At 39.5% G+C, this 25,089-nt stretch overlaps 1 protein-coding gene across 1 annotated transcript; it reads left to right on the top strand.

Moving 5' to 3' along the window:
* The first annotated feature begins 120 nt into the window (after window positions 1–120).
* LOC114668593 (rabenosyn-5) lies at window positions 121–24,624 on the top strand. The gene is made up of 12 exons (XM_028824414.2): window positions 121–249; window positions 5,320–5,621; window positions 6,609–6,752; window positions 8,899–8,999; window positions 10,234–10,279; window positions 10,368–10,529; window positions 10,862–11,106; window positions 12,240–12,310; window positions 13,446–13,532; window positions 17,707–17,809; window positions 18,936–19,040; window positions 22,154–24,624. The coding sequence occupies exons 2-12, from the start codon at window positions 5,459–5,461 to the stop codon at window positions 23,270–23,272; spliced, it is 2,346 nt and encodes a 781-aa protein (XP_028680247.1). The 5' UTR covers window positions 121–249; window positions 5,320–5,458; the 3' UTR covers window positions 23,273–24,624.
* The last annotated feature ends 465 nt before the right edge of the window (window positions 24,625–25,089 follow it).

Raw genomic sequence — 25,089 nt, 5'->3', positions numbered from 1 at the left:
CTTGTGGGCGATAGAGGTTGAGTAAGTAACGCATTCGCTGCGAACAAAAAGCGCACCCAGCGTCGTTGCTCGCGCTGAGAGGAGCCTGTTCGACGCTCTGCCTATCTTGGGCTCTCACGGCATCCGTAAGACACAATCTGCGGAAGGCGCGTCACGTGAGGAGCGCGACCAATGCCCCTTGACCTCGCACGGCGACAGGCGCCTACAGTGTGAAGGCTTCATGGATAGGGCGGCGGTCGCTGGAGTTCCGTGAGTATTTCTTTTGGCAGCTTGTCGCGTATGTTAAGGGTGGCGCAGCGCAAAGCAGTGATGCACCGCGGGCATATCTTATCTTTGTAACGCCAGTTGTAGTAGACGTGAGAGTCGGTGACATCCTGTGCGTGCAGCAGTGATGACAGTCGAGCGGATAGCTGCCAGACGTGCCTTCCAACCCCTACCCCCCACCCCCAGTACAAAACCTTGCAAACCCTGCGTGTGCATTTCGATTCGTTGTTAGGTAGTCTGTAGTGGAATGGCTTTGGTTTTATTGTATGTGGTGTGGAGCTGAATTTCTTTATGTTCATATGAACAAAAAGAGGAGCAAGTCTGCGTTCAAGCGACACACTGCTGACTCGATTGGATCATTCAGTACACGCGTTATATAGCGCCCGCCTTACTCGGGTTTCCTGGTACATTCTGCAATGGGAGCGTCAGCTTTATTTGCTTCTTAGACTTTCCAATCTTCGCAGGAAGCAGTGCACGTTTATATTAATGTCTTTATTTATTTAGTCATTCCAGTAAAATCCGTAACCGAGGTCTGTAAGATTGCCAGAGATAAAGTCATACAATGTCTGAATAATATGCATTTAAATATAAAGTGCATATTGTGAATTGAGGCTGTGCGGAGTCCATTGTTACGGTTTTATCAGTAGGCCGAGACGTATCGGAGGATGCTGCTGATTCTGTGCCGGTTTTACAGCCGTTTTCTTGATTTATATGAAATTGAAACACTTCGGATAAATAGCGTTGGCCTTGTGCCCAGATGTGTGATTGGTACCTGCTGTTATCTTTTTGTTTTCATCTGCCCTGCTTTGTTCCCCCTTTTCCCCTCCTGTATTTGCTACTTGCGCCTTCCGTATCAGTTGCACACCTGGTGAAGGCAGTACAGTAGCCCGTCTTAACGCTGGGTTTTTAACCACCTTTCTTTATTTTATTTAATGTCCTATACAGCAAGGTTTATCCAACTCCGATCCTGGAAAGCTGCAAGTTTTCATTCTAACCAAAGAAAAGTAACAGAACTGCAGTATGTACTTGACTTTGATTCTTGCACCTACCTGGAATTTAGTGACCATACTGCTCTTTTAATCTCACCTTTTGCTTTTTCAGCTACTTTTCATGCTCACTCACCTGTTGAGGATACAATAGTATTGCATTGTGTGAAATAGGCTGTCTTTGTTCCATATGTATGTACACTCACTGAGTAAATTGTTAGGAACATCTGTACTCCTGTTTATCTAATCAGATAATTATGTGGCATTGGTGCAATGCATCAAATAATGCAGATGCGGGTAAGGAGCTTCAGTTAATGTTCACATCAAAAATGTTATCTCGGTGATTTTTGACCATGGCAGGATTGTCGATGCCACGTTTGAATATTTTTGTAGCTGCTGATCTCTGATTTTCACACACAACAGTGTCTCGACTTCATTCAGAATGGTGCAAAAACAAACAAAAAAAATCCATTAACGATTCTGCAGATGGAAACAGTTTGTTGATGGGGGAGGCCAGAGGACTCGGTTAACCACAATTTACAACTATGGTGAACAGAAAAGCATCTCAGAATGTTCAACATGTCAAACCTTGAGGTGGGTGGGCATCAAGAGCAGAAAACCATGTTGGGTTCCACTCCTGTCTGCCAAGAACAAAAAACTGAGGCTGTAGTTTGGCACAGGCTCACCAAGACTGGAAAAATGGAGTCTTGTCTGACGAGTCTCGATTTTTGCTGAGGCAAACAGATGGTAGAGTCAGAATTTGGCACCAACGGCATGAATCCATGGACCCATCCTGTCTTGTGTCAACAGTCCAGGCTGGTGGTGGTGGAGTAATAATGTGGGGAATGTTTTCTTGGCACACTTTGGGCCCATTTGAGTGTTGGTGCTGACCATGCAAATCCCTTCATGGCTACAGTTTAACTCCAACATGATAATGCATCATGTTACAAAGCAAAAGTCACCTCAAACTGGTGTCATGAGTCCCGTGGCCTTCAGTCACCAGATTTGAATTCAATAGAACATCTTTGAGATGTGCTAGAACGGGAGTTCTGCAGCAATGAATGTGCAGCTGACAAAACTGCAGAAATTGTACAATGTGGTCATGTCAACATGGACCAGAATCTCGAAGGAATCTTATGAAATCAATGCCACAAAGAACTAAGGCTGTTTGGAGAGCCAAAAGAGGAGGACCTATCCAGTATTGGTCCTAAGAATTTGCTCATTTAGAGTATCTGTCTATCTCCTTATTGTTAAGGACGAGTCACAACTGCAACTGCTAATGTGTGATGGCATTTTGAAGCATAATTCAAAATAAGCCAGGCTTTAATTTGTATTTAAGGAATTCAGAGGCATTTAGGAATGACTTTTAATTGGGATGCTGGAAACGTGAAATCCAGCATTACTCTGTGTGTGTGTGTGTGTGTGTGTGTGTGTGTGTGTGAGTGAGTGAGTGAAAGGTCTGCCTGCCATGGAGTAGCGCCTCATCCATGCCATGTGTCAAATTCTGCCAGCATAGTGTCCTGCCACAGGAGAAGGAGATAGGTAGATATGAAAGACACTATATAATATATAGATATTTTAGCGTAGTTGGCAGGATTAGATAGACAGACAGGTAGAAAGGCACTATATACTAGATAGTTAGATTTTAGTATAGTAGGTAGTATAAAATAAATAGATCTGAAATTCTTAATTGAAAATATATAGTTATACTGTATATAACATTTATTCAGAGCCACACTTCAGCTTATTCCAGATCACAGAAGTCCACTCCAGGCTGTGCCTTGAGGGTGCTGCTCAATGTTTATGCTAACACACGGTTTACAAAGCGGGACATCTAATGATTCCTGACTTACACAGAAAATGAAAACAGCAACTTAGAAATGTATTGGAATCAAACACAAACATCAGGCTGCAGTACAGCAGCGTCCTGCTCAGATGTGCTTTTCTTCAGTGCCACCAGCCTCTGACATTGTGAAGTTTATACATAGTATACGTTTCTTTGTCATACAAACGTACCACAGGGTTATTTACGGCCATTCAGGAGTTATTTATTCTGTCAGGTAAATAAAGAATTGCAGCTTTACCAGATTTAAGTGAGTTTATGCACCTCAAGGCTAAATATTCTGGCCAGTCTTTCAGACCCAGTTCTGAACTGAGGCTGCTTGGAGAGCCAAAAGAGGATGTCCTACCCAGTATTGGTCCTAAGAATTTGCTCATTTAGATCTATCTACAGTGCATCCGGAAAGTATTCCCAGTGCATCACTTTTTCCACATTTTGTTATGTTACAGCCTTATTCCAAAATGGATTTAATTCATTTTTTTCCTCAGAATTCTACACACAACACCCCATAATGACAACATGAAAAACGTTTACTTGAGGTTTTTGCAAATTTATTAAAAATAAAAAAACTGAGAAATCCCATGTCCATAAGTATTCCCAGCCTTTGCTCAATTCCTTGTCGTTGCACCTTTGGCAGCAATTACAGCCTCAAGTCTTGTTGAATATGATGCCACAAGCTTGGCACGCCTATCCTTGGCCAGTTTCGCCCATTCCTCTTTGTAGCACCTCTCAAGCTCCATCAGGTTGGATGGGAAGCGTCGGTGCACAGCCATTTTAAGATCTCTCCAGAGATGTTCAATCGGATTCAAGTCTGGGCTCTGGCTGGGCCACTCAAGGACATTCACAGAGTTGTCCTGAAGCCACTCCTTTGATATCTTGGCTGTGTGCTTAGGGTCGTTGTCCTGCTGAAAGATGAATCGTTGCCCCAGTTTGAGGTCAAGAGCGCTCTGGAGCAGGTTTTCATCCAGGATGTCTTTGTACATTGCTGCAGTCATCTTTCCCTTTATCCTGACTAGTCTCCCAGTTCCTGCCACTGAAAAACATCTCCACAGCATGATGCTACCACCACCATGCTTCACTGTAGGGATGGTATTGGCCTGGTGATGAGTGGTGCCTGGTTTCCTCCAAACGTGACGCCTGGCATTCACACCAAAGAGTTCAATGTTTGTCTCATCAGGCCAGAGAATTTTCTTTCTCATGGTCTGAGAGTCCTTCAGGTGCCTTTTGGCAAACTCCAGGCGGGCTGCCATGTGCCTTTTACTAAGGAGTGGCTTCCGTCTGGACACTCTACCATACAGGCCTGATTGGTGGATTGCTGCAGAGATGGTTGTCCTTCTGGAAGTCCTGGTGGTTTCGAACTTCTTCCATTTCTGGATGATGGAGGCCATTGTGCTCATTGGGACCTTCAAAGCAGCAGAAATTTTTCTGTAACCTTCCCCAGATTTGTGCCGCGAGACAATCCTGTCTCGGAGGTCTACAGACAATTCCTTTGACTTCATTCTTGGTTTGTGCTCTGACATGAACTGTCAACTGTGGGACCTTCTATAGACAGGTGTGTGCCTTTCCAAATCATGTCCAACCAACTGAATTTACCACAGGTGGACTCCAATGAAGCTGCAGAAACATCTCAAGGATGATCAGGGGTAACAGGAGGCACCTGAGCTCAATTTGGAGCTTCATGGCAAAGGCTGTGAATACTTATGGGATTTCTCAGTTTTTTTATTTTTAATAAATTTGCAAAAACCTCAAGTAAACTTTTTTCACGTTGTCATTATGGGGTGTTGTGTGTAGAATTCTGAGGAAAAAAATGAATTTAATCCATTTTGGAATAAGGCTGTAACATAACAAAATGTGGAAAAAGTGATGCGTTGTGAATACTTTCCGGATGCACTGTATCTATTATATACTGCCTTTCATATTTATCTATCGATTGATCGATCGTCTGTCTATCTATCTATGTAAGTTTCAAGAGAACTACTGAATAGTATTGCACAGGCACCTACAATACGTTAATGACGCTTGTTACAGATTATGTTATAATTTGTAGATATATACATTTCTTTTATATTCTGCTTTTGAACGTTATCTGCTTTCTAATTTGTCAAAGGTGTTGTGTTATGATCTTAAGACCTGCTGGAGTAACATTTTTCTTTTGCATTAAGTGCTTTCTTGTTCATCATATATGCCACATTTTATTTCTTTAAGGATTCCTTTTTTCTGTCTGTCCAGGGTGAAGATGGATAACTGTTACAAATGGAGCAAAGTATTATGATATTGAAGGGGAAGATGGCACAGATATTCTGACACTAGCACTTTTACTTTATATAATCCATCCCAGCGGGACAGTTAGAGCGTGTAGAAGAGCACCATGGCCACTGGCTATCCTCCTCCTTTTGAGGAGCAGGGAGAGGTGCGGGAAGGCTTCCTTTGTCCCCTCTGTTTGAAGGATCTGCAGTCTGTCTACCAGCTTCAAGCCCACTATGAACATGAGCACTCAAGCGATGATGGTGATGTTAAGGGTCATCTGAAAAGTAAGCAGTCTCGGCCAGCCGTATGAGTAGCTGACTTAATATGTAACTGGTTGCTTAGTTATGCAATATTGTAAGCAAAAGGCAGTGCAGGCCTTCTGAGCAATTTTACAGGTGTCATAGAACTCCCTGTAATGTTTATATTGCTCATACAGTAAAATAGTTAATAAATGGCTTCAGTAAAATGTGATTGGAATGTTTTCCATGTAATGTAATGTACAGTAAGAAGCTGTGTTCAGCTTGTTTGCATGTGTTTTTTTTTTATTAAATCCATTATCAGGGGCCACCTCACTAGTGACAGTAGTCTTTTAACTTGTATCAATCTTTTTTTTAATTAATCCCACTTATCCAGTTCAAGGATGGGGTGGGAAACAAAAAGAAGATTCACCCTGGATGGGATGGCAGCCAATAACAAAGCAAACTCAAACACACACACACACACACACACAGAGCAAATTTGGAGTTACCAGTTAACCTAACTTGCCCATCTTTTGGATGTGAAAGGAAAGCCAGCATGAATGCTCAGTTTTCTGTGAGGTAAAGTAAAAGGAAATCTATGCCTATAAATCAACTGTGGTGCTTAAAATTGAATTCATGTGCGAAGGATTTCAAGAGGGACAAAATAGTCAGTTTTCGATTACACCAAGCCCAAACTACACAGCATGCTATTTTTGATACTTTTGTTCAGAACCCCAGCATTTCATTGTAGAAGTAGCAAAAGAGACCAAATCTATGGGTTAGAATGGGAATTCAGATGTTTTAAAAACATACAAGTAAAAGTAAAGAGAAACGTAGTATTAAAACTAAACCTGTAGCCATTCATTAAGCATGCCTGTGGAACAGAACCTCCAGTATGTTGTCTTTGTTGGTTTACTTGTTGTAGTACTCTGAAGGGTGGTCTTTCATGGGATTGGTATAGTGCTGTATACTATTAAGGATGTCTAATGTTCTCATTCAGATTTATCGCACATCATTTCCACTTTTTTTTAGGTTTGGTACAGAAAGCTAAGAAGGCAAAGAACAAGCTGCTGAGGAGGGACGGTGAGGAGAGGCCCGAGTCTAGTGGGCAAGACCGATATGATTATTTGTACAATGGTGGGATCGACCCCTTTCTTTGGGAGCCCCAAGAGATAGGTAAGACTCATTTGCTTATTTTCAATCAGAAACGTACTATGTAAAACTCTTACATCTTCATTTACTTAATTCTTGTAGATGTACATTTAGTGGCATCTCTTCACACCCATAAAATGCAGTAGGAGGGAAATATTTTTAAAAACGTGTATTTGATTCTACAGATACAGAAGGCAGGGTGGTAAACAGAAAAACATACAAAGTACAATAGAAAAAAATAAAATAAACCCTTTTGTGAATTTGAGGCTCCTGACGAGTATAGCTGCCACTATTTATCAAGTACTATGGCCCACCCACTGTCCAACCTTCCAAGCATTACAGTAAAGCGTTTCCTACTCATCACCCATGTATCTTTCTCTGGGTGCTGGCCTCTGTTTTTCCAACCAATGTGCCTTAGTGCCAGTTCTCCTCCATATCCTACATTCTGTGATGCCAGACAACTTTAAAGTGCTTCAAGGTTCATTTCAAGCAAAGCAAAGCCTGAAACCCGTTTAGGGTCAGAGTTGGCCTTTCTTTTGGATCTTGGGGCATGAGGATTAGTGTTACTGCATCTCTAAGCACTTAGGATCCTTGTAAAGATCGGTCTCCATGGCTTTCTCCAACTACTTCTCACCTTTAGAGGAGAGAAAAGCCAAGCAAAATGACACCTTTAGAGGAGAAAATGTTTTCTTTCTTGTAAGCCAGGGGCCATGTGTTGCCCCTAAATCTCATCTCTGAAAAGACAGGCATGCTCCAGCTTCTTCAGGTAGGCCCGTAAGAAAACTTATATGTTTCTCATACAGCCCTTTCTTCTTTTAAACCAGGGGTTCTTAACTGGGGGTATCCATACCCAAACCAAATGCTGGGGGTATGGGACTCGATCTCTGGATACTGGTATTTATTTTATTTAATGTATTAATTTATACTTGGGTAATACGTGAATGGAACGCGATAGAATCTTCAAGAACATTCAACATTTCCTGCAAATGCTTGTATTTAATTTTACACGTGTGTATTTACTACAACTTTAAGCTTAATTTTAAATTTAATACGTTTTAATTTTAATATTTAAATTTATTAAATGTATATTTACTGAACAAGTGTGTATTTACTTGTTTATTGGCAATGTACATTTCTCGAAGATTCTAGAAGTGCGTTTTGCATTGTATATAAAGGCGGCGACTGCGCACCGCCATTCATTCTGGCAACTAATGTAAGGAATGGTGATGATTATTTCGACAGTCAAGTAAAGGGGTTATGGGACCATATTGGACAATCCATTGGGGGTCTGGAGTCATCAAAAGGTTAAGAACCCCTGTCTTAAACACTTTAAATATCAACATGGACAGAGCAGATTGTATCTGAACCTCTGCAGCATTGGTTATGTTAGCACTGTCCCATCTATGGGAATGTAGAATCAGTATCAACTTCAGTAAAATTTAAATATAATGGTTTCTTTCCATGTTATCATGGTCAGAGTAGCAAAAAAAAGTTTGATATTAAATGTTCAATTGAAATGTGAATGGAAAAGGTTGTTTTGGAATCTCAGCAGCACTGCTAACATTAGTGGTGTGTCATCTACGGCAGAATTTCTGAACCACAGGTTGGTGTTGTGGGTGGGTCAGCAGCCCACAACACTGCAAGATATTGTTCCCAATTGTGCTTGTTTCAAGTAGGGGGAACCACCTCCCCCCAGTATTACGATTGTTTCACAAAGGGGATCCCCAGTTTTCAATTAATGCATGTAAGTCATCAATGAACTTAAAAAGGTGAAACTGGGTTTGCGAGACCCTAAAGTTTGAGAAACATTGATCTATGGAGATATGAAAAACAGAGTATCAAGTATTATGGATAGGGCAAATACTTACTCTCTGTGAAGCATTAATTTATTATGACAAATAATTACAATATTTTATTGCTTTTTTCCCCTCACCTCTAATGTATTCCATATTATTTGAGAGGGACTTGGAGAGGACTTAATGAGAAGGTGCCTACCATATGTTATTTATTGAAGCCTAACTGAGTGAGTTTGTCATGGTATGAATTGTAAGATACAATAGTAAATTTAGCTGAGAATGTAATTGGATAAACTTTGAAAACCATTTTATAATAAGTGTTTCAATTGACAAAAATATATGCGCTGTGTATATTTTATATTTGTTTTTCTAAGGTGCAAAAAGAAGTCATCTGGATGATTTTAAAAAACACAGAGCTGCTAGGATTGATCACTACATTATTGAAGTTAACAAATTGATTATCAGACTGGAGAAGGTAAGTGTGGTTAGCAGTTTGTGCTTCTTATTCTAGCAGGGCTCATAACTCTACTTTGGCTACTTTTGTTTTTGTTTGCACTACTTATTAGAGCATTGTTGTACAGTAAATGACAACATCATAGAGAAGCTACTTGACCTAACATAAGCCAGTCAGGCATTTCTCCTATGGATTTCGTCTTTCATTTTTGTGCAAGTTAAAGAAGTTTTTTTCTTTTGTTGGCTTTTTGATTTTTTTTTTTTAACCTATAGCAGGTGAATGCAAAATGCCTGTAAGATTTCAAAAATACCTACTACAAACATTTTCTTGTGTTTATACACCTTATTTGAGTGGATCTCCTGACAGTTTTTTTTTTGTTCTTGTTCTTTGGTGATATTTTTAATTGTACCCAAGTTCATTTGTTGTAACCACAACAGTTATCATTGGAAAAAACCTGGCACACTGGACAGTGAAAGTAAAAATGAAACTTGACAGAATCCAAGAGTACGTCTTGGACATTCCAGGCAGGTCTTGGCCTTGTGTAGTGTCTGATGCTGTCAGGATAGGGTCAGGGACCACTGCAACTCTGTCAGTCAGTTTGGGAAATGAATAAGTAAATAAGGCCTGAAAGTGTTGACTTCTGTGTATTAAAAATCATAGAATTACTACATTTAATAATAAAAAAAAGTAAACCACAAATGGGTATATTTTTTATGCGTTAGACTGAGTGCAGGCATATTTATCTAAGTAAATAAGAATTATTTTATTTTTTTTGTTTTAATACTAGCAGACACCGGGCTGCTTCAAGGCTATTGTAAAGAAAATCCCTGGAGTGTAGAGAGCAGTAGATCTCTATTAAATTAGTCTGACTTGAATTTTAGACAAGCCTTTCTTTACCACTGATTAATGTTATTAACCTGATTAATTATGCGTAAAGTGTTTTCCATTTGATATTACAAGCAATATGTTTTTTTTTTTGGGGGGGGGAGTTTTTCCTCGTCTTCTTAGAGAGTCAAGGCTGGGGGCCTGTCAAAAGATAGGGCCTGTTAAAGCCCATTGCACCACTTGTGTGATTTTGGGCTCTACAAAAATAAATTGTATTTTGTTGTATTGTGTGATATTAAAACCAATAGAAAATTAAACAGGATATACAGTAAATGAGCTTTGCAATATCAGAATGCATTTTGTGTGTTAATCGTTTCACTTCACTTTTAAGTGTAATATAATGTATCCGTATCCTTCTTTTTCTTGGCAGCTAACAGCCTTTGATAGAACAAACACAGATGCTGCTAAAATTAGAGGTGGGTAAAGTTCAGAAGTTACTATATAAAGTACAGCGTTGTGGAGAATTACTTAAACTTTCTGTATTTTTCCTTTTGACTGTTACAGTGATCGAGAAGTCAATTGTTTCTTGGGTTGATGACCATGATGTGCCATTTTGTCCAGATTGTGGAAACAAATTTAACATTCGGAACAGACGTCACCACTGTCGCCTTTGTGGGTCTATAATGTGCAAAAAGTGCATGGAATTTCTGACCCTTCCTTTTGCAAGTTAGTGCCTTTATTTTTAATTATTTCTATTTTGTGCAACATTTTGAAAACTGCAAAAATAGTGATTAGCAACAATATGGAAACAAATTACGTTATCATTTTTGAAATTCTACATATATATATCTCTCTCTTGAAGCTCGGTATTAAAGTAGTATAATTGTTGACACTCGTAAGTTTTAAATAATAGAGCAAAAAAAAGATGGGTGCTATCTTTATCAATTTTTTTATTTCTTTCGGTTTCAGACAGTCATTATCTAAGGAACATTTCAGACTTAATGAATTTAAATGAACCAGTGTGAAGGATCTGTTACTCATTTTTTCTTTCTTGTCAGACAAGATGACAAGTATCACCAAAGGAGTGCCATCTTCTGTGGCCAGTCCCAGCCAGTCACCCAGCAGCAGTGTACAGGGTTCCAGACGAGGCAGCATCAGCAGTCTGAGCAGTGTCAGTTCTGTCCTGGAAGAGAAGGATGATGATCGCATTCGTTGTTGCCGACATTGCACGGACACGCTGTTGAAACACGAGCAGCAAATGGAGGAGAAGGACCACATTCCTGAAATTGTAAAATACTATGAGGTATAGTTTTATATGAAAGCATATTTCTCTTTATTATTCAATTTGAAATAGAAAAGTTTGGCTTTCACAGCATATTTTTAACAAATAATAGGCTTTTTAGTAGTCGTAATAAAAGTATGCCATCACAGAAGCTAAAGGAAGTTTTATTTTTAGTTACATAAATGTTTTTTTTCCCATTGGTTGCTTCACACAAGATGTATACCCTGTTTAAAGGTTAATGTTTTAAGGTGTACCATTTTCCAGACTAGCACCCCATCCAGGATAGATATGCCTTGCGTTTAATATTACTATGATAGGTCCTGAAATCCTCATAATCTTGAACAATTCTAACATGTTTGCTTTTAAATGTACTTGTTTTTAAGCATTGCTCAAGTCTGTCCCCACGGTCCTGAAATCACACTGGCAGCTCTCCTCTGCACTTTCTCTCCAGCTCTGTATTTATTTATTGTAATGTGGAGTTCAAAATTGCACACAGTGTTTCTGATGAGGCCCAAGAAGTGAGGTCCTACTTGCTCCTATATACTGTTAGGGTGTGGACAGTGATATCCGTTAGGACTACCAAGTCTCTCTCATAAGGTGTACTTTCAAGTTTTAGGTTCCATTCCCACAACACCCATTAGAAAGATTACATATACTGTAATTGCATTTCCTATTTGTATATCTTTGCTTTAATTCACTTATGAGGTTAATATAAATATTTTTTGTAGTGTGCGCTCTTGAAGGTAAGGTGATTCACTATCACAAATGAGTCAGCATTAGGGATAGGCACTTTATTGGGATTTCGCTGGTGGGGCGTTCCGATACTGTTACTAAATGACTGAAAGTAACATTTACTTCCGCTACCAAAATTAACAAAATGCTTGTAACCATACCGATTAAAATTTTTTTTTTTTTTTTTTGTGTGTGTGGGCTAGTTTTTGGAGTGAGAGCGAAGACTGTTGTACAGAAGTAAAGAATAAATAATAGAAAATGTGAATTAATACGTGGTATTTTAAAAAGTAGTTTAATGTATACTTCCAGTAAAGTGTTTATGTGTCCCAAGTCGAGCGAAATCAGATTGAGATGCAGATTCTAAATGTAAATACAATTTCATTTAACACCAATGCATAGATCTTGTTTGCTTTCTCTTGCAGAAACTGAGACAATGTATGGAAAAGGTGGATCAGAAAGCTCCTGCTTATATTAAAATGGCTGAATCGTTGAAGTATGTATAAATAATTCTTAGGCCTACATACCTTTTTTCTCCTTGCTTGAAACTTTTTCTTTAAATCATGTTGTTAGTTTCCACCCAGCTGACACATTCTATTAACTCACCAAACGTATGTGATGACCTTATGCTCGAGTGGCTGCCCAGTATGAATGGTTCAGACCTGACTATGGAAGGACTCATTCTTGCTTAGAGTAATTTGCATCCCTCAATCCATATATTCAGCCCTTTTTCTAAGATTATGATCCATCAGATAATTAATTGCAAACAAAACATTCTCAATGAATAATGGAAAAAATTGTGCTATCTTTTTGATATAAAATACACAGAAGGTCTTAGGACAATAAATACTATCTTAATGGTCACAATTTTAAGAATTTTTGTTTGTCGTTTTACAGGCAGTTTTGTAGGCAAATATACAAAATTAGAAATATAAGGCCCTAAATTGTATTACTGGTTGTAATAATGGGATGACCAGTGAAACTATTGGTGTACCAGGAGGATTATGTAAGCTTTCATGTATTTTAAGTAATAAACATAAAATCAGCGTGCATGGATGCTGATTGCAGAGGAATTTATCAAGTTTTACCTAGAACTATGTTTGATTGGTTATCTTCTGATTAACATCACTTTTTATTATCCTTTTACATCTAATATTTGTGTATGTGGTGAAAGCTAATGCTGGATAAATTTGTCTATTTCTTTTGAATGGATGATTCATGCTTTGTCTCCCTGAGATACTGCTCCTTTGCAGGTTATTGTGTGTTTTGTTGATTTAGATGGTTTTTGTACTTCATTTTCCAAGCAGTTGACTTGTTTGACCTTTGCATAGTTGCTGTCTTTTCTCAGAGGAGCAGTCTGAGGATAAGACTCCAATTTAGTGGAGACACTTTTATATTATTTTAAAATGGATAATTCCCTTAATGTATGTGGGGAAGAGAGAGCAAGAGATGAGCTGACTTTGCTAGCTTTTAGCCTCTTGCTTTATCCAATTTTTAATTTTTTAAGTGGTGGTAAAATTTGCATGAATATACAGAGAAAATGCCTCATTACAAACATTTCTATCTCCTTACTAACACATTACATTCAATTAATTATTGTTTTTTCTTAAATCTACCTTACTTTATTGCAGTGCTGGTGAAACAACATATAATTTAGAAAATGCTAACAGTCTCAGAATGGAGGTACAGAAGTACTATGAACTAATTGATGCGCTAAGGTAGGCATTGAACAGAAGGGTTAGTAATTTCTTACTGCATCCTCGTCTCTTTTGCTAGACTGCATAAACATTAGTTAAAGTTCTCTGTTTAGCTCACAGGGCATTTTGGCAATAGCTGCTCCTTAACTAGAATTAACGCTCGACACTGTAGCTTTACTGTACGTAGCTGTATGTTTGGTTCCATAATGTAAGCATTTCTTTCATTATTCCTTCTTTTGACTTTGAATTGTTATATCTTAAATATGTTTATTTCCTTTCACGAAATGACATCTCATTAAGTCTAAACTGTTCAAAAACTGTGAATGTTTAAGCCCCAACTCAACTTGCTTTTGCTGTGAGCTTGAAAATACCATTGTCACATCTCCTCTCTCATTGTAGAAATACAGTGATTTCTAAATTTCCCCCTGGGGATAAATACAAAGTAGAAATTTCAAGTTTGGGCAGAAACCTTAAATGCTTTCAAGGCATTTTCTTTATTTCCAAAGAATACAGTGCATCCAGAAAGTATTCACAGCGCATCACTTTTTCCACATTTTGTTATGTTACAGCCTTATTCCAAAATGGATTAAATTCATTTTTTCCTCAGAATTCTACACACAACACCCCATAATGACAACGTGAAAAAAGTTTACTTGAGATTTTTGCAAATTTATTAAAAATAAAAAAATTGAGACACACACACACAGAGGGGTGGGCAAAAGTAGGTTTACAGTTGTCAGTATGCGAAACACAGAGTATATTCTTGTATTATTATTATTAATTGTCTTCATATTATTATTATTATTAAAGTTGTAGCGGGGCTACATAGTAATAGTGTTTTTCAATGTTTGTACTGAGCGTGTTTTGTTTCCATTGTCCCATTTGCTGTTTATAATGTGTGCGTCAGTGAATGTCATCCCCGTAAATACAGGGGGGACAGATGATGGAAAGAGACCGCAGCCCCAAGATGGAAAGCACCTGTTTTTAATCAATCCATTACATCCGGCTCATTACTATATAAACAATCAGGGAACAGAGAGGAGAGAGGAGAAAGATGGAGATTACATTTTCACAACAACGAACCAACTTTACCTGCTGTTTTCCACATCACACTTTTGTAACCAGTTTGTTTTTCATTCCGCCGGACTTACTTCAAATCAATCATCACCAGAGACCCCGGGGTTGGACTATATTATTCACCACACGCCAAGGAGTGAGGTTTTTCCATTTTTTCCAGGAAATACAAACACATCACTTATCTGTTGACCAGTCATCCGTATTCAGGACAGTTGTATACTCGGACTCAAGTTCACTATCATTGGCATTTTCCGTATTCATTCATTGTTATTCGTGTTTTGTGTTTGTTATATGTTACTGGGACAAGGGAGGGTTTGTTATTGTATATATGGTGTTGTCACATTGTTAGTTTGGTGGAGGGATATACATATATATATATATATATATATATATATATATATATATATATATATATAATGCTTATTTTCTACATGTGATATTTGCATTTTTTGTTATTGTTTAATTTAATATATTTATCCACCTATTTTTTACATATCTGCTTTTGTGTGCTTATGTTTAAACCATCGATTGTGGGGAAAATTTTATTTGTTAGAGGTACGGCTTGGTATTTATAGATTAGCCTCAGTAATTTATCCAGGCCACAGGTCTTGGAAGTGTAGCTGCCGGCTGGGTAAGGGGTCGGCCGTTGCAAAGTGTGCTTGAGTGTAGCAATCATAACTTGCATGTCTTTTTCCATATGAAGAACTGTAAACCTACTTTTACCAATCCATGTATATACTGTGTGTGTGTATATATGTTTGTTTGTCCGCCATACAAATCTGCACTGGGCGTCTGATCGCCACCAAACTAGGGATGGGGATCCTTTGTGACCAGGAGGAGGTCATGGGGTATGTTTGGTTGGTGAAAATGTTCGTGGTGAAGCGCAGGGCACCCTTTCACCGACACAACGTTCGACACATATCCCCGTACTTATCATCGACAAGATGGCCGCACGTTGCAACAGACGTTAACAGCAGCGCCATCTAGCGGCACGTTTGGTCCCAGTGAATCATCTGAAGAAAGGGAAACCAGGCTATCTGCCAACAGGAGAAGGGCTGCTGATGCAAGAGCAGATGAAACATCTGAAGAAAGGGAAGGCAGACTGTCTGCCAACACTGTACGATTTCAGTGTTGATCTTTCTGACTGACTGGTGCTATTTGTTTGCTTTCCGATGTATTGTAAATAAGGTATATTCATATCACTGTGGTGCTTATTCCGTACGTTATACTATGTAACACATTATAATTGCCCTGCTTTTTGCTAATATACCTATGCCACCGAGGAAAAGATGTAGAATTGGAAGGTCCACTTCCGATACCAGAAAAAAGTGTATTTCAAGGGCGTCTGAAACGCCACAGCACACAGAATCCAGACTGATTCCTGGGCAACGCCGGGTACTCCTGCTAGCGTATATATATATAATATATAATGTGTGTACAGTGGTGTGAAAAACTATTTGCCCCCTTCCTGATTTCTTATTCTTTTGCATGTTTGTCACACAAAATGTTTCTGATCATCAAACACATTTAACCATTAGTCAAATATAACACAAGTAAACACAAAATGCAGTTTTTAAATGATGGTGTTTATTATTTAGGGAGAAAAAAAATCCAAACCTACATGGCCCTGTGTGAAAAAGTAATTGCCCCCTTGTTAAAAAATAACCTAACTGTGGTGTATCACACCTGAGTTCAATTTCCGTAGCCACCCCCAGGCCTGATTACTGCCACACCTGTTTCAATCAAGAAATCACTTAAATAGGAGCTGTCTGACACAGAGGAGTAGACCAAAAGCACCTCAAAAGCTAGACATCATGCCAAGATCCAAAGAAATTCAGGAACAAATGAGAACAGAAGTAATTGAGATCTATCAGTCTGGTAAAGGTTATAAAGCCATTTCTAAAGCTTTGGGACTCCAGCGAACCACAGTGAGAGCCATTATCCACAAATGGCAAAAACATGGAACAGTGGTGAACCTTCCCAGGAGTGGCCGGCCGAGCAAAATTACCCCAAGAGCGCAGAGACGACTCATCTGAGAGGTCACAAAAGACCCCAGGACAACGTCTAAAGAACTGCAGGCCTCACTTGCCTCAATTAAGGTCAGTGTTCACGACTCCAACATAAGAAAGAGACTGGGCAAAAACGGCCTGCATGGCAGATTTCCAAGACGCAAACCACTGTTAAGCAAAAAGAACATTAGGGCTCGTCTCAATTTTGCTAAGAAACATCTCAATGATTGCCAAGACTTTTGGGAAAATACCTTGTGGACTGATGAGTCAAAAGTTGAACTTTTTGGAAGGCAAATGTCCCGTTACATCTGGCGTAAAAGGAACACAGCATTTCAGAAAAAGAACATCATACCAACAGTAAAATATGGTGGTGGTAGTGTGATGGTCTGGGGTTGTTTTGCTGCTTCAGGACCTGGAAGGCTTGCTGTGATAGATGGAACCATGAATTCTACTGTCTACCAAAAAATCCTGAAGGAAAATGTCCGGCCATCTGTTCGTCAACTCAAGCTGAAGCGATCTTGGGTGCTGCAACAGGACAATGACCCAAAACACACCAGCAAATCCACCTCTGAATGGCTGAAGAAAAACAAAATGAAGACTTTGGAGTGACCTAGTCAAAGTTCTGACCTGAATCCAATTGAGATGCTATGGCATGACCTTAAAAAGGCGGTTCATGCTAGAAAACCCTCAAATAAAGCTGAATTACAACAATTTTGCAAAGATGAGTGGGCCAAAATTCCTCCAGAGCGCTGTAAAAGACTCATTGCAAGTTATCGCAAACGCTTGATTGCAGTTATTGCTGCTAAGGGTGGCCCAACCAGTTATTAGGTTCAGGGGGCAATTACTTTTTCACACAGGGCCATGTAGGTTTGGATTTTTTTTTCTCCCTAAATAATAAAAACCACCATTTACAAACTGCATTTTGTGTTTACTTGTGTTATATTTGACTAATGGTTAAATGTGTTTGATGATCAGAAACATTTTGTGTGACAAACATGTAAAAGAATAAGAAATCAGGAAGGGGGCAAATAGTTTTTCACACCACTGTATATGTGGGGTTTTTTTAAGTGTTGTAATGTCTGATTCTGTTGGTTTGTTCCCTGATGCAGTAAGAAGATTCTTTCTTTGGGAATAAATGATGAACCTAAACCACATCCAAAGGCCCTACAGCTACAGAAAATGATAAGATATTCTGCTACCCTTTTTGTGCAGGTAAAACCTAAATGGTTTCTAAATGTATATGAACAGGCAGTTTTGCATGCTTAAAAAGATTAAATTGTACGACCATAAGATTTTTTTTTTCTAACTTTCTGCGTTTTCTTTTCTTTCTTTTTTTTTTACTCATTTTATGTTTTTGCATTGGTTTTCTTACATTCCTGTGCTTGTCAAACAAAACAACTTGCTTGATACTATATTTGCAAAAACAATAAATGCATGGACAAAGTCTATAAACATATTGTTTGCAGTGAACGTTGCCACATTTTTGTGCTTTTTAATTTTACTCATTCCTTACTTAAAAAAAAAAAAAAAAAAAAAAAAAAAATGTCCTGTGTAAAATTACAGAGCATAAAAATGTTAATCACGTAGGGAAATAAATCCATATTTTTAACTAGTAAGTAAACTAATAAAATATAAAAACCATATTCAAAAACGTAATTATTTGTACACAGAAAACACAACTAAAAGAGAAACTTAAATAATCTTTATGAGATCTGCAACTACCCTTAAGCTACTCCCGCCAGCAGCCATACCACATGCCCTTCAAAACAGGTCACACACCTGAAGCTAAGCATGTTTGGGCCCATCCAGTACTTGGATGGGTGTCTGTCCAGGAAAAGCTTGGGTTGCTGCTGGAGGAGGTGTTGGTGATGCCAGCAGGGTGCGCTTACCCTGACATCTGTGTGTGGATCCCAGTGCAGTGACGAGGACACTGTGCTGTAAAAATGTCAGTGTCTTTCAAATGAGATGTAAAACAGAGGTTGTGACTTTCTGTGGTCTTAAAAGGTCCCTGGGCATCCTTCATAAAGAGTAAGGAGTATCCAGATGTCCTGGCTAAATTGTCCCTCATGGCCTGGACATTCTGGCCACCTAATCATCTCCTGTCTCTAATTGATTCTTTCACCAATAATTGCTAATAATTTTCTATGAAAAAAAGCACTTTGAACAGTAAGAAAAGCGCTATATAAATGTAAAGAATTATTATTTAGTTTTATTATATCTTTTACTGTGCCCTGTGTTGGCTGGGATTGGCTCCAGCAGACCCCCGTGACCCTGTGTTCGGATTCAGCGGGTTGGAAAATGGATGGATGGATATCTTTTACTGTCTTGTGTTATCTAGGAAAAACTGCTTGGACTGATGTCATTGCCTACGAAAGAGAAGTATGAGGAACTAAAGAAAGAAAGAATGCTAGAAATGGAAAAAAAAATAAAAATGGAAAGAGAGGTAAGAAATCCTCTAGATGTTGTCTGTCTGTTTGTTTACTTTTAATGAACTTTCTGTACATGTGCTAGAAAGTAATCCATTTTATCTGGTATGCTACCCTCCACAGCTAGAACCATCTGTGACAGTGTACTTTAAGAAGCAAACCTGTAGTCATTACAATACACTAAAATTATAAAGTCAAGTATAGTGGACTCTAAGCAGTGTTCAGAAGCCATTAAGAAGGCAATATAGCGCCTTGATGTGTGGAGTACAAGTCCCAGGAGGTTCTGCTCAACCTTTATAATGAACTAGTGAGGCCTCATCTGGAGTCCTGTGTGCAGTTTTGGTCTCCAGGCTACAAAAAGGACATAACAGCACAAGAAAACGTCCAGAGAAGAGCGACAAGGCTGATTAGAGGGCTACAGGAGATGAGTTATGAGGAAAGATTAAAAGAGCTGAGCCTTTACAGTTTAAGGAGAAGAATATTAAGAGGAGACCTGAGTGAAGTGTTTAAAATTAAGAAGGGAATTCGTCCAGTGGATCGAGATGGTGACTTTAAAATGAGTTCATCAAGAACACGGGGACACAGTTGGAAACTTGTTACGGGTAAATTTCTGACAACATTAGGAAGTTTTTCTTTACACAAAGAACCACAGACACTTGGAATAAGGTTGACCAAGAAGGGTTTTGGACAGTAAGACTTTAGGGACTTTCAAAACTCGACCTAATGTTTTTTTGGAAGAAATAAGTGGAGAGGACTGGCGAGATTTATTGGGCTGAATGTGCTGTGCTCATCCAGATTGTTGTAATGTTCTAAGTGAACACCAGCTGGTAAATTAGAAAGACACAATGTTGTATTGCATAAAGTAATCCCATAGAAAACTAACATTTATCAAATATTAGCTTACAGACAACACTTGCATATGCAGAACACGCTGTGTTAAGACATTGTATACAAAGTACTGAACGTTAAAGAGCATAAAGAACTGTAGGTGGTCTTGAATGATAGGCATAGGGTGGGAGTTCCAAAGAATAACAAACCAGAAAAGAGAAGGAGATATTCTTAGCCTCTGGTTGGCACTCAGCTGTCTGTACAATTTAGACAGGTGTTCTAGAATTAGTTCAGTTTATTATTATTTTTTAATTAGTAGCAGAATATTTTGATGGGAAGCTAGTACAGTGGAACTTTGGATTACGAGTAACTTGGTTTGCGAGTGTTTTGCAAGACGAGCTAAAATTTTTAGTTCATTTTAACTTGATAAACACGCGAGGTCTTGCAATACGAGTAGTACGTATTCGCTTTGTCTGCCAAGCGTCACGTGATCACAACTGAGCTGATGGTTCTTTTCTCTCTCGCTTCAGGATTGTGGGCAATAGTCTGCCATTGTCAGGCTCAGTCAACGTGCCTCACTCATATAGTCAACATCCGTACGAGCGTATACTGGGTACTAGAGCCTCGTGACCACATGTGTGTGCTGTGACATGTGAGTCTCCGTCTTGCACCCCAAAACACGAGGCTGAGTCTCAGTACTTTAGCAACACCAGCTGTATTCAGCGTGAAACAGGAACAGCACGGTTAATTATTGTAGGGGGATCTGCCACTCTCATACCCAGACACAGCAGTCAGGGGGGGCCAGGTTAATGGCCAAGTAATACTGTGCCCTGCGCATTTATAATGTTCTTTGTATCACCCATCGACGGCAGGCACTTATAGCATGTCCGCAATTTTTTCGGATTCGCTTTTACGGCGAACTGCTACAGCGCTGGGAGCCTGCGGTTGCTTCAGGACGCTCTTCCGCATGTCATCCCGTTGGGTGGAATCCCACAAGAGTTTAGAAACTCACTCACACCAGCCATGATTCTTTTCAAAGGTAAAGTGCAGGTTAATTTGTTTTATGTATTTCTACTTTATATTTTGTATTAATCATTTTTATATGAATAGTTTTGAGTTGTGGTACGAATCATCTGAATTTCTGTTATTTCTTCTGGGGAAATTCGCTTGATAAATGAGTGCTTTGGATTGCAAGCATGTTTCCAGAACGAATTATGCTCACAAACCGAGGTTCCACGGTATAGGGTAGCCAGTGGGGAGTGAACATGTTCAATGCACTCTGGAAGCCGTGTGTTGACAATACTGCAGTGTGCTGATGACTTTAGTTTTATACAAGTGGTGATAAAAGTGTTGTCCAGGAAATGGGGGGTTTAGAAAGAGACCCTGGCAATGTTTTGTTGATGACAGGATGAAGGTTTTTACTGTAGCCAAGATTTGCAGTTCAGAGTTCCGTTTACTGTGAAATATTACTACCAGACAGTTTAAAGAGGAAAGAGGTACAGTATGTAAGATGATGTGGCAGGTTCCGACGTTTAGAGAGAATCATGTCTTCTTGAGTGGGCCATTAAGACAATAGAAGAAGAAGTTGATAATGGGACTCATTTCTTTGACTTGGACAAGATAATCCAAACAGCAGAAAATTGACTTCACATTCAGGGACAGTTCCTATTGTATGCTTTGTTCTGACTTTGTAATCTTCCCTCTCCACTCAGCCATACACAAATAGATCTAGTAGTTTTGTGATGCTACTTCAAACTGAATGCTTTCAGATATCTTTATCACATTTTACAGTCTTCAAAAAGATTTGTTTGAGAGATGCAGGTAAAATATCTTAACTTGGGGTTAGCAAAGTTTCTGTAAACTGCTGCAGCGACAGCTGTGGTTTATGTATAGTCATACTATGAATAGCTGCTGCTGTTTATACAGCGTAAGATGATTTGCTTTCTGATAAAAATGTGGGCGTTCTGAAAAACTATAGGTCATAAATTCCAATGCACCCAATTTGAATCTCCCCATAGTGTACTGATAGGAAATAAAGATCGTGTTAAAAGTCCATCAGTTCTGAAAGTTGATGTTAATGGTTCACAGTAGGGTTCATGTTAAAACTGATATGTTGGTTTATGTAGAACTTGTATAACGGCTGGTGAAACAAGCAACTCCCATATTTTCCATAATGTGGTGTTTTAGCCAGTTTTTCCAATTTTAAGTGATTTCAGTTATACAAATGACGATTGTGACAGAATGGGCCCAGAATTTCCACTAATTACTGTCATTTTATATTATTATTATTAATATCTTTAAGGCTGCAATGGAAGCACAGAGGAAACGAATGGAGGAGAAACCCATGGACCCGCAGCACTTAGCATCTACTGCCAACGGTGATGTAGGCCGCACGCAGAGGTCAGCAGTGATTAAAACAGGTGGCTGGCTACCATCCTCAAGTCTGCCAAGAAATCGGGAGAATTCAGATCCTCTCCTTCAGCAGATCGACAACATAAGATCGTTTATCCAGCAGGCAAGAGAAGCCAACCGAATGGATGAGGTGAACATGCTGGAGGAGAATCTCCATCAGCTCCAGGATGAGTATGACCAGCAGCAGACCCAGATTGCTATTGAGCTTTCCAAAAAGCTGGCAGAAGAGGAGGCCATGCAGCAACAGCAGCTTCAGCTTCTGCACGAAAAAGAGTGGGAACGGGAACAAAAGAAAAGAATTTCTCAACATTTACGGACTCGTTCTTTGGACTTCCGGGAAATACAGCCTGTTCAGATAGGTGTTTCAGAGAACTACACTGCTGATGTAGACCCAAACACGTACCAGAAAAAGGTTAGTCCTTTATCGGAAACACAGTCTATGAGAGCTTTTCATCATCTTCCTAAACAGGATCAGCCAAGTTCACTGCCCCAAAACACAATGGAAGCACTCCAAGCAATAGCAGACGAACATGGCAGCAAGTCGCAAACTTCTTTGAATCCCTTTGATGAGAATGATGCCTCGCCTAACCTCGACGATGATCCCTCCAACCCCTTCTTGGAAGAAATTATGAAAGAAAAGTCAGAGTCCGTAAAACTCGTCCTCAATGGTAAAAAGGAGTACAATCCTTTTGAAGAGGATGACGAGACGAGCACTTCGGACGTGGTTACCAGTGGAGAGGCGTCCAATCCGTTTGAGGATCCTGTCAGCATCTCCAACCAAGGTGCAGCCAAACAAGAAACCTCAACAAACCCTTTTGATTCTGAAGAGGATGACGTGGAAAAGGACAATGAAATTGAGGAAGAGCTGCTCCTCCAGCAAATAGACAATATCAGAGCCTATATTTTTGACGCCAAACGTAGCGGCCGTACGGATGAGGTGGAGTTGTTGTCGGAGAACCTCAGAGAACTACAACGCACTTTACAAGAACAAAAACGGAAAATCCAGTGACTTTTTTCTGTCCCATTTCTATACCAGCTGATCTTAAGGAGAACTGAACTTAAAACACTACATGATGTGGCTTAAGCCGAGTACTTGTAATTCAACTAGTGTTTGTATATGGATGCAAAAAATTAAGTGTACTGCTCTTGCGACAGTGTTGTGACTCTTACATTACAGAGTCCATTACATTCTGTACTAATGCCTGAAGTGATTATATGCTTGGCAGCGACGCTCCATCCAGACTAATCTACAACTCTCTGCTGTTTTTACCACTGTGGCATTCTTTATTCTTTAAGGATTCATGCCTTAATTGTGCTGTTAACTAGTTTAGCTAAAACAAATAGCAAGTTTTCTAGTCGTCATCTGTATCTTGGCACTGCTTGTACGGGCTTCCTACTGTGAGGCTCGGCCTGCCCTTTTCTGGAAGGCACTGCATCCACTGGCAAGAACGGAGTAAATGACAAAGGAGGGTACTCAGTGGCAAACTGGCACAAAGGCTTCTGCAGCGCCACTTGTGAAGAATGCAGTACAACTTCGTGTCCGTGACGTCACCAAATCAGCACGAGCACCTGGTCCCATTGTGTAACCAGACTTTTCCATGTTGATATTCTTTACTGTACGGTCAAACAAAGCAAATCTCAACGGTTAAGAGTAAGTTGTTACTTTCATTTGCAAGTTTTTTGATTAGTTGTATTAAATATAATACAGAACATTTTTGATAACTTGTGTTTGATGACCGACAACTTGTAGATCTGAGCAAGTAAAACAACAATTGAAAATGTCCCTTTCAGCCAATAGTTTAATATAAAATTATAAAGAAAAACTCAAATTTTGAAGGCCTTTTCCAAGTTTCTCTATAAGATGAAAGCAGCCAAATGATTTAGGTGGCCTACCACCCTACCGTATGGCAGACTGATTATTCACTCATCAGCTTCAGTTCTCCTCCTGTATCTAATTTGGTTTCAGTGTGGCCTGTGCTAACCGTACTACTGTCCTGTTATTTAGTGTGTTGCAAGGCCTTCAGTCGCAGTGAGGACTGTTCTTACTGTGGGATCAAGGCACCTGATGTTTCAGATTGGTAATACTTGCCTTCAATGTAACTAAGGGGTGGAGTGGTGGCTCTGAGGCTAAGGATCTGTGCTGGTATCCAGAAGGTTGCCAGTTCAAATCCCCGTCACTGCCAAAAGGAGATCCTACTCTGCTGGGCCCTTGAGCAAGACCCTGAAACCTGTAATTGCTCCAGGGGTCGCTGTACAATGGCTGACCCTGCAGTCTGACCCCAAGGGGTATGCGAAAACTAACAAATTCCTAATACATGAAATTGTATAAGGCGAAATAAAGAACCAAAAAAAAAAAAAAAAGGTCAAACAACCATTTGAACCTTTTATTTGGTGTCCTGCACTCGTCATCCTGCAAGGCAACATGCACAATTCGAGGTTTTCATTTAAAAATTGAATTTTGTAAACAAAAACAATCGCCAGCTACACTTGCATTTTCACATCATTGATAAACGAATTTCCATAATGTTGATGTTCGCCTACACTGGGCATGGAGTTTATCTCAAAACTGTAGCAACCATTTTGAGCATGGACTCGTATCAGGTCAGGTTAGGAAGCATGCACTGGTACAGCATGACACAACGAAACATCTCGGGATTCTGGTTGACAAACCCCAGGCAGATGCATCCAGTCCCACCCCTCCAGAAATGACCCTCTATCTGCTGCAGCCAGGTGTTACGTGGGCGTCCCCTTGGCCTGGTCCAGCCACTCGGGTTCTCAACAATGAGGATCCTGAGAGCCGGATCACCCCTGGCTGTTAGTGCCATA

The sequence above is a fragment of the Erpetoichthys calabaricus genome, chromosome 18 (assembly GCF_900747795.2).
Source record: "Erpetoichthys calabaricus chromosome 18, fErpCal1.3, whole genome shotgun sequence".
NCBI lineage: Eukaryota > Metazoa > Chordata > Cladistia > Polypteriformes > Polypteridae > Erpetoichthys > Erpetoichthys calabaricus.
This window is presented reverse-complemented; position numbering and strand designations above follow the sequence as displayed.